The sequence below is a fragment of the Limulus polyphemus genome, unplaced genomic scaffold, assembly GCF_000517525.1.
Source record: "Limulus polyphemus unplaced genomic scaffold, Limulus_polyphemus-2.1.2 Scaffold991, whole genome shotgun sequence".
In the NCBI taxonomy this organism is placed as follows: Eukaryota; Metazoa; Arthropoda; class Merostomata; order Xiphosura; family Limulidae; genus Limulus; species Limulus polyphemus.
Genome location: NW_013666601.1, coordinates 40,510 through 49,433, shown reverse-complemented (window position 1 = coordinate 49,433; position 8,924 = coordinate 40,510). Strand labels below are relative to the sequence as shown.

The 8,924-nt window shown below is 33.0% G+C and overlaps 1 protein-coding gene across 3 annotated transcripts in view; it reads left to right on the top strand.

The window, feature by feature from the left end:
- The window catches only part of LOC106461579 (tubulin epsilon chain-like), an 84,190-nt gene that overhangs the window by 52,335 nt on the left and 22,931 nt on the right, over positions 1-8,924 (top strand). For all 3 annotated transcript variants that reach the window (XM_022388584.1, XM_022388583.1, XM_022388586.1), the window contains 2 exons: positions 6,570-6,636; positions 7,297-7,417. In XM_022388584.1, the coding sequence (XP_022244292.1) occupies positions 6,570-6,636; positions 7,297-7,417 (188 nt within the window). The remainder of the gene's footprint in view (positions 1-6,569; positions 6,637-7,296; positions 7,418-8,924) is intronic.

The window sequence follows — 8,924 nt, the reverse complement described above, 5'->3', positions numbered from 1 at the left end:
GGCAAAAAGCTTTAGCAGATATTTCCTTTGCAACATCTCAACCAACAATTGGTCCAGTTGTCAACGCTATTTTCAAGTTTTGAACAACTTGACTTTCAAGATCTACATATCTACATGTGCCACTGTTTCCGTTTATCAACGTTATATTTTAAGATCTGTGCAAGAACTCAGCTAACAGATGTTTCCGCACATAAAAGTTATCTTTAAGTAAACATGTTCTTTCCCTGTATTAAAAGTCAAATTATAATAATCACATCTGTTATAATATATTGTTACGTCTCCGTTCATTAATTAACTTTCCATAACTTCGTTCCGATGAAACTTTAGTGACACAAGTCCTTACTTAATAAAACTGGTTTATTCTTTCCGAATATAACTTTACGATACACTTAATTTCAACAATCGCGCTAAAACAAGCGCTATAACAATGAACGTGCTCAATAATTCTCTCTGACTGCAGATCAATTACTTACTGTCTACACACACACACATTATTGTCCCGTCACGTTGTCACCCTCTTTTTATATACCAGACTACCCTATATCTAGTAAATGCTAGAGCATTCGCCAAGGTACAGGATAGTTCTAGAAACGTGGCATGACACTAGTCATGTGACTTCGCTGACACAACAATATACTGTTGCTTATGCTGTAATAACACTTTTGTGACTTAAATTAAAATCTAAAAAATTGTTATTTAGTATACATTAGCATTAAAAATCGATACACTGCCTTTATTGTATATGTTCTGATAAATTGTTGGTAATTTGAGAACAGAATACTGATCATATTGAAACATGGCAATATGATATTTAAAGAAACTAGGAATCTTGACATACAAACAATGCTTGATTAATGTTTTGCAATTACACATTTTATTATGGGTAATAGCTCAATCATACATTACAAGCAAAGATCAAATGTTCAGGAACTAACATATTTTGGGCAGGAAGAAGTCTGGGAAAAGTTGAGGAATTTCATTTTACCCAAGATGTGGGAACCATATTCATAATAAAGAATTTTAATCACATTTTGAATGTAGCTCTGTTTACTCTGCTGGTATTGACTCGGTCATTCTGATCGACCTTGATCACCATGTAACCATAAAACTATACATACTATAACTTTGGATGTTGTAAATGTATCTTTGAGAAAGTTGGTCAGCTTTTAGTAAACATTACAGATCTGTTGTATACAAAAAATTACATATTTTTAACAAAGTATTTTTACTAAAGGTTTGTCTATGAATTTATGAAACCTTTACTGACTCGGTCTAAGTGCAAGGTGATTTTCATGTTAAGAATAAAAATACTTTTTTTTTCATCTTACAACTTTCAAATTTCTAGAACCTCATAAATGAATATCAAAAGGTTTTTATAGTTAAACTTTGTATTTTATCTGTTATTTTATATATCTAACATTAACTGTATATGGGCTCTGTCAATTTAACCATTCTTATAACCACCATGTAACAAAAAATACATAATAAATATGCATTAACCTTTTTCCTTTTTACAGTTGCAAATCTTTTTAGTGAATGGTAAAAGCTATTTATTACATGGGACAGCTGTAATTACACAAAGATCAAGTTACATGTCAAATTATGCACTCAAGCTCATGACATGCACATACTATCATGAGTATTTTTTTATTTAAGTTTGGATATCTAACCTAATAAATTTCTAATTTTTTATATTTTAGTTACATTTCTAACAATAAATGAAAAATACACATTAAGAACAAGAAATTTAGTGCTTACATTTAGAAATATTTTCAAACTTCTGTACCCTTATCTTTGCATCCTAGACCTATTAGTTTGTAACCTTAGGCTTGTCTGACAGATTATTTTTATGTCCAAATATTTGACTTATAATGCAAAATATTGCCATGCAGGAAAAATAAAATGTACTAAAACTTCTATAATTTAACTGGCTTTCTAACTAGGATATAAATATGTTAAATAATTCCAATGTCTGTTCAAATTGCTTTCTCAAAACCTGTCACCTGAACTTTTCTAGCATTCAGAAAATTGGAATCTTCTCTTTATATTGGCTGAAATAATCTAACAGCAAATGTCAGAGAGAATTATTAACATTTTTTGAAAAACGGAATGTGCTAAGAGTGGCAAGGCATGTGGGTTTCATCTTATTGCATATATCTCACTAAAGTAACAAGCTTAGAGGCAATAAATTACATTTTAGCTCCGGTATATATAACATGTCAGAGTGTAATTCCTTGAAAACTCACAAAATTATATAGGGGTGGAAAAGATAGCTAGACTGGGTAATTTGGAGCTAAGAAGTGTTGTATGATACAGATAAATAAAGATTAAAAATTTATTTAAATATTTACTTTTGAAATTAAGAAATTAAAACTCATATTAAAATTTGAATTATAATCTACATTTTGATGTCAAGCTTAATGACATTCATTGATAATTATTTTTTGATTGTAAGTGTAAAAAGGTCATGACGTGTGTGCTTTGACCCATCCAAATTTGTGTGATTAGAACTGAATTTTTGACTTGAATTAATTGAAATAAGGCAACTGAATATTAAGTAAACCAAATAAAGAACACAATAGGTCATCTCTTCCAGAATGCACTAGTTACTCAAATCATTTGGTCATTCCATGAGCTAAAATAGGAGAAAGCTATATGATACCATATAGATCTTCAGTGACACTTTCTGTGGGAGAGTTGAACAACACTAAAGGAGAATGACATATGGCAACATGTAACTATGTGTCACACATTTCTGAAATGGTCTTTCTTTATATTAAATCTATGCTTGCACCTGAACATGTATATAAGGAAATTTGAACATTTTAGGTGACCATGAAATGTACACTTGTCCACCGTATTTTCACGTAAATAATCTGCCCTTGGTATACCCTACACCTGAGGAAAAAAGTGCTCTAAGAAACTTTCGGCCATATATTACCCTCACTCGTGTATACCCTGGAAGTCAGTGATACAGACACATTTTGGAAAACAAGAAAAATTAAAGAATCTTTTTACATTATGGTAATACAATAAAAACCTTCACTAAACAAAGATTCCAGATTAGAAGTGAGTAATCTGTGGCTGCCATTGGTCGAATCTATAGGAAGTCTTTCAACCAATCAGAAACACAGATAAATAATCCAAACAGAACACATCCACCAGAATATATAAAGACTGACAACACCACCCACACACACACACACACACAATGACCTAAAGATGAAAGGCAGAAGACAGTTAAAATGTGGTCCTCTATACTTGTGTTTCTATAACAGTCAATTGCTGTCCATTCAATTAAATTCACCATGTTGGCTGTTGAATTTTATACCATTTTATGAATTTGTCCAGATTATTATAAATCATTATAAAAATTACCGATGTACGATGTCTGCTATCAATACTAGGAAGAGAAAATGTAAAATTTACATGGCCAAATTCAAACTGAAAATTTCTCAGTATGCAGAAGAACTTGGCAACAAAGAGGCTTGTCAAGTGTTTGAAGTGGGTGAAAAATCTGTGTGAGAGTAGGGGAAACAACAGCAAAAATTAAAAGAAATACTAAAACTAAACAAGGCATGAGGGGGTGGAGGTGCAGAGTGGCCAACATTGGAAGAAGATCTGAAGGTTTGGATTTTATCACAAAGAGATGTGGGGCCATTCAGTATCCTCGTCTCTCATATGCCTTTGAGCACATCAAATGGCCAAGCAGATGGGTATTGCCAATTTTACAGGAGGACCTTCATGGTGTTTCAAATTCATGAAACAAAACAGACTATCTATTAGAGCCAGGATGTCTGTTGGCCAAAAGCTACCTGTGGACTGGGAACATAAAGTGGAAAGCTTCTTGGAGTTTCTTGAAAAGTAGAAGGCAGATTTAGATATCCATATTCTATATTTCCTTGGTAACATGAACGAGGTGCTCATTAGTTATGATGTGCTGCTATCAAGGGCTTTTGAAACAAAAAACTCATTTATTATCAGCATCATGACTACAGGACATGAAAAAACAAATTTCACTGCTATACTATCCTGCCTCGCTGATGGGACCAAGTCAAGCCGACGGTCATTTTCAAAAGAAAAACACCACCCAAAGAGAACTTCACCACTGGCCTTTTTGTCAGGGCAAACAAAAAGGGTTGGATGAATGAGGATGAAATTGAAGAGTGGGCTGAAAACTGCTGGCAGTTGTGGCCAGGGACCTTCTTCATCAAAAAGAAAACACTCCTGGTATTTGAACCTACGTCAGCCAATAAGAAAAAAATTGACACTGAAACAGCCGTGATACTGCAGTTTTGACCTCACTATAAACAGTGTGTTCAAACTGAATATCTGCAAATTTTGGGAGATATGGATGATGGGGGCCTGCCTCTGGGAAAATGAAAAAGGCCAGCTATGCCAAAGTTTGGCATTGGCTTGTAGAGGCATGGAATGCTGTCAAAATATCAACCATTTGAATGCTTTTAAGAAGAGTGGGCTGATTTCTGGAGAAGAGGAGGACAAGTGATGATGATGTGGATTGCAACACACCTACACTTGCCGACTCAGAGCTGCTGCAGCTGCATCACAGGGACACTTTGAATGCTTTACGAAAGAAGATTTAATTTCCTTTTGTTGCTACATGTTGTGTGATGAGAGCTTTACTTATTCAGGAAGAAACTGTATTGTTTGTTATTTAGTCATTTAGTTATTTCATATCAAATGAGATACATGCATGTAACATCTGCAAAAGAACTGTTATTAAAGATATTACAATTAAAGTTACCAAAAAAGATTGTATCTCGTTGATAATTTACCTCAATCCCCTATGGTTATGTCATGTGGGGAAGCCAATCACAGGTTAAAAGTTATGATGATGCTATGAGACACACTGAACGTGAAACCTACTTGTCTTGGAATACATGAGCAATTTATTAAATTCAATTGTAATATAGTCAGATGCTGATAAATACAGTCCAAAGTATTCATATTTATACTTTGTCCTTTGACCAGAAAACAACTGGGATTATTAACAGATGTACTAGTGGCCAGTTGATGAATTGCATCACATGTTGAACATGAACAACATAAACTAAACATTTGGCAATTGCAGTCTTAAAACCAAAAAAAACAAAACATATTACCTGCATGCGGGTATATCCTGCAGTTGGCATTTTAAATACCAATTTAATATATATCCTGTGGGTTATTTGCATAAAAATACAGTAATTTAAAAAGGAAAATATACAAGTTGTATGCTACATATACAACATTTTTTCTTCTCTATTTTAGGCTTGTTCTCCTATCATTTTAAATTTTAACTATGAAATCCAATCATATACACACACATATATATGTATAGCAATTTTATTAATAGCAGCCTTCCAGCCCTTAACCAAAGCAGGTGCTTTGAACCTCCTGTTCAGAGTACCATATGGGGAAAGGTATTATCAGTATTTGCCATGGTATAGTCATCAAGGAAAGCCCGGCCCAATCATTGCTATTCAGTGTGTCTGTGTGTGAAGGTGCAAGGATGTGTCTGTGACTAGGTAGCATATGATGGAACACAAGCTTTTCACAGTGTAGTCATCGCAAGGGACAATCTTGCTAATATATTACAGTATTTACAGGCTTCTTCCTCCCATGAAACTTGCTTGGAGTTACCAATTCAAACTTAGTTGTCACAGATACAGCATATTTAGAATTTTGATGTCTCTTACATGAAGATGATGCCACATTGTTTCACTTGATAATACTTCCATGAACTTATGAGGACATCATTGCAGTCTTCATATACCATGATGGGATATGCCTTAGTTTATGGGTAACATAAGTCATCCACATAAGCAGATAAGTTCTCCAAAGGACTACTATTTTGAGCCTTGAACTTTTCATATGCTACAGTTTTCTTTCCTTAGTCTATTCTTAAGTCCTCTGAAATGTAAAAATTTACATTTCCACTGAAAAGTACACCTGTCAAGAAAAATAGAAAAGAATGCTAGAACAAATCCCATGGTCACAACACCAAAATTTAATCTCAGCACCTTACTCTGTAGTATTCTCAAGTGCACTGAATACCTCTCAGATAAGAATAGTTACTACTATAGCATGATGAACAGTAGAAAATGCTGTGTGAGGTTAAAACTGAATTTCTGATTTGATTGGGTTGGAAGAAAGAGACTGAACCATTAGTTAAAATAGGGAATACATAGCCTTAAGGTACTATTAAGAGCCTACACAGTATGATTCACACTTGAAAAACTACATGATAGGTTTGCATTGACTCTTTTTTTTTTATGGGAGAAATCAGCAGTACAAGAGGGGATCAGTCTATGGCATTGCATATTTAGACAGTAGGAAGTTAAATACATTACAAAAATGGTCTTTCTATACATAGAAATTTAGCATGTGTATATGTGAAAATATTACCTGAACACAAAATGATCATCTGTTTGTAAACTAAAGAAGAAAAAGAAACACCCAACATGTTTAACATACAACATAGTTAAAGAAACTTGATATAAGTAGATTTATGTTGCTAGACCAATTATTGACTGTTTGATACTTATGAAGTTTCTGTACTTTTCCAGGAACTGGATCTGGTATGGGAACATCTGTTCTTTCCAATTTGTCTGAAGAATTTCCTTCGGTGCAAAGGTGATTTTTCTACTGTAATGTACAACAAAAATGTATGTGCACTTGTTTTACAAGTGTGGCTGTTAACTCTCATTTTCAAAATATTTTTGCATGGCATGTCATTTATTGATTCTTTTGTGATGTGTTGTAGTAGATCTGTTTGTATGATAAATTATATTTTATTTTTTGAATATAGTGCCGAAAAAAAAACTCAATTCTATGAAGAAAATGTGAGAATTAGAAACAAAATTTAAAGTAATCCAATTTTGATGTTTTAGCCATGATGATATTTACCTATTGTAATTGAAATTACTTTACAAAGTTAGTGTTGTTTTAGGGGCAGATATGTGTTGTCAGTGCTTTGATGTGGAATTTTCAGTGCAATTAATTAATTTTTTCCTGTTTCAAATTAGTATATAGCAATTACAGTGTTATGAAACTGGCTGTGAAAATTCTTAATTTTAAGCTCGAAATGTCTTTTACTGTGCATTGATAGAAAACCTTACCATTTTGTATAGACCGTAAGCTTACAAGCGCTAATGATATAACTCATTGTGATGAGTGACATTTTATGGGAGTAAATTTGGAGATTAAAATGTACTTTATTCATCTTGTGTGATGGGTTACATTTCATATGACTAGATAGTTTTGTTCTTAGCTTATATTTGTCACCCTTTTCAGGTTTGTAGTACCAGTTTATCCATCCAGAGAGGATGATGTGGTTATATCTCCATATAATGCAGCCTTGGCCACTCACCAACTAAGTAGGTTTGCTGATTGTGTGTTACCTGTAGAGAATCAGGTGTGAAGCAATTTTGTTTGAAAAAAATTTCAAAGTTAAACTTTCTTTTTGAAACTTATAACTAAGTTTAAATTTTTTCTTTTGAAATATTTTGTTAAAGTACTTAAAAATTTCTTTGATCTACATAAATTATTACATTGTTCCTAACCTATCTGTAACATTTTGATAGAATCTGAAATTTTAATTACATTTTTGAATAACCTACCTCAGTTGTGTGTGAATGTTTCATTCAAATACTGTTGTTACAGTTGCTATGATTTTGTCAACAATTAAATTTATGTGTTAGTCAATCATCAGTTCACACCTATCCCTGGCTTTTAGATGGCTTTCATAATACCTTCTATAGTTACATTTTCTCTTGGTACTTCAGATAGTTAACTTGCATTTTTGTTTACTTAGTGCAAGCTCCCTATATTTTGTAGCAGTTAGCACCATGGTTTTTATTTTTTGACTCATTGTTCTACTTTCATTTTATTTTGTTGTCTTCTTTTTAGAGTGAAGAGTCTTCCATCAATATTTAATTTCAGATGTGTGTATCTTATTTTATTTTGCTTTTTATGAATTCAGAACTTGCTATTTTTGACTTTGACGTACTGATTACCTGAATTTCTGGGACTTAATTTTGTCATTGGTGAAGTTCCTCATTCAAAGGATCATTATACCTTCTCAGTATGAGAGGTGTAACATTTGATTTCTACAGTTTTGTCTTCCATCAATAGTCTGGAGGTTGATATGAGATTTGTTACATAGTCCTTTTCTGGAGTATCTTCTTATCTGGCTGAGATTGTAGAATCTAACGATGGGTCTGAACCCTTTATTTTGGATTGTTACAGAGTTCTTAAAATTAAATTATTTCCATTGGTTAAGACACGGGGGACTTTGTGTTTTTTTGCTTGCTAGCAGTTCAGCACAAACACCTTTGACTTATTCATGGTACCTCCTTGTTTCTGTAAGAATTTTATTACCCAGATATCTTCATATTTTTGTACATTGCCATTCAAGTTGATATTTTTTGGGGGCTGACTGAAAATATATTGCACTTTGCAGTCCTTACCTAATGAATTTCACCTTGCTTGAACTTGAATCAGTCAGGAGACTTTGAAACCTTACATGTTTTCCAGACTTCACCAACATGTGATGTCTGCTTTGAGATTCTTCTCCTCAGCTTAGCTTATGGCTAAGCTTTATTTCTATACGGATGGTACCCATCGGGGAAGGGGGGCTCTTCTCTTTCTTTAATCTGTCTGTGGCTCTGTTACAAGCCATATTCCTATTTTGATTTATGATTATATAGTAAAACAATCCTATAAAGTACAAATGTGTAACTATCATCCTAGTATTTAGTCAAATACAATGACATTTCAATAACCATGTATTACAATATATATATATATATATATATATATTGAATCACTATAATATAGATAATAATACGTTTAACTACTTACTAGTACTAGGTTGTCGTAATGTACGATCGACCTACGTAAACCTAGTTTAGTGTCTTGTT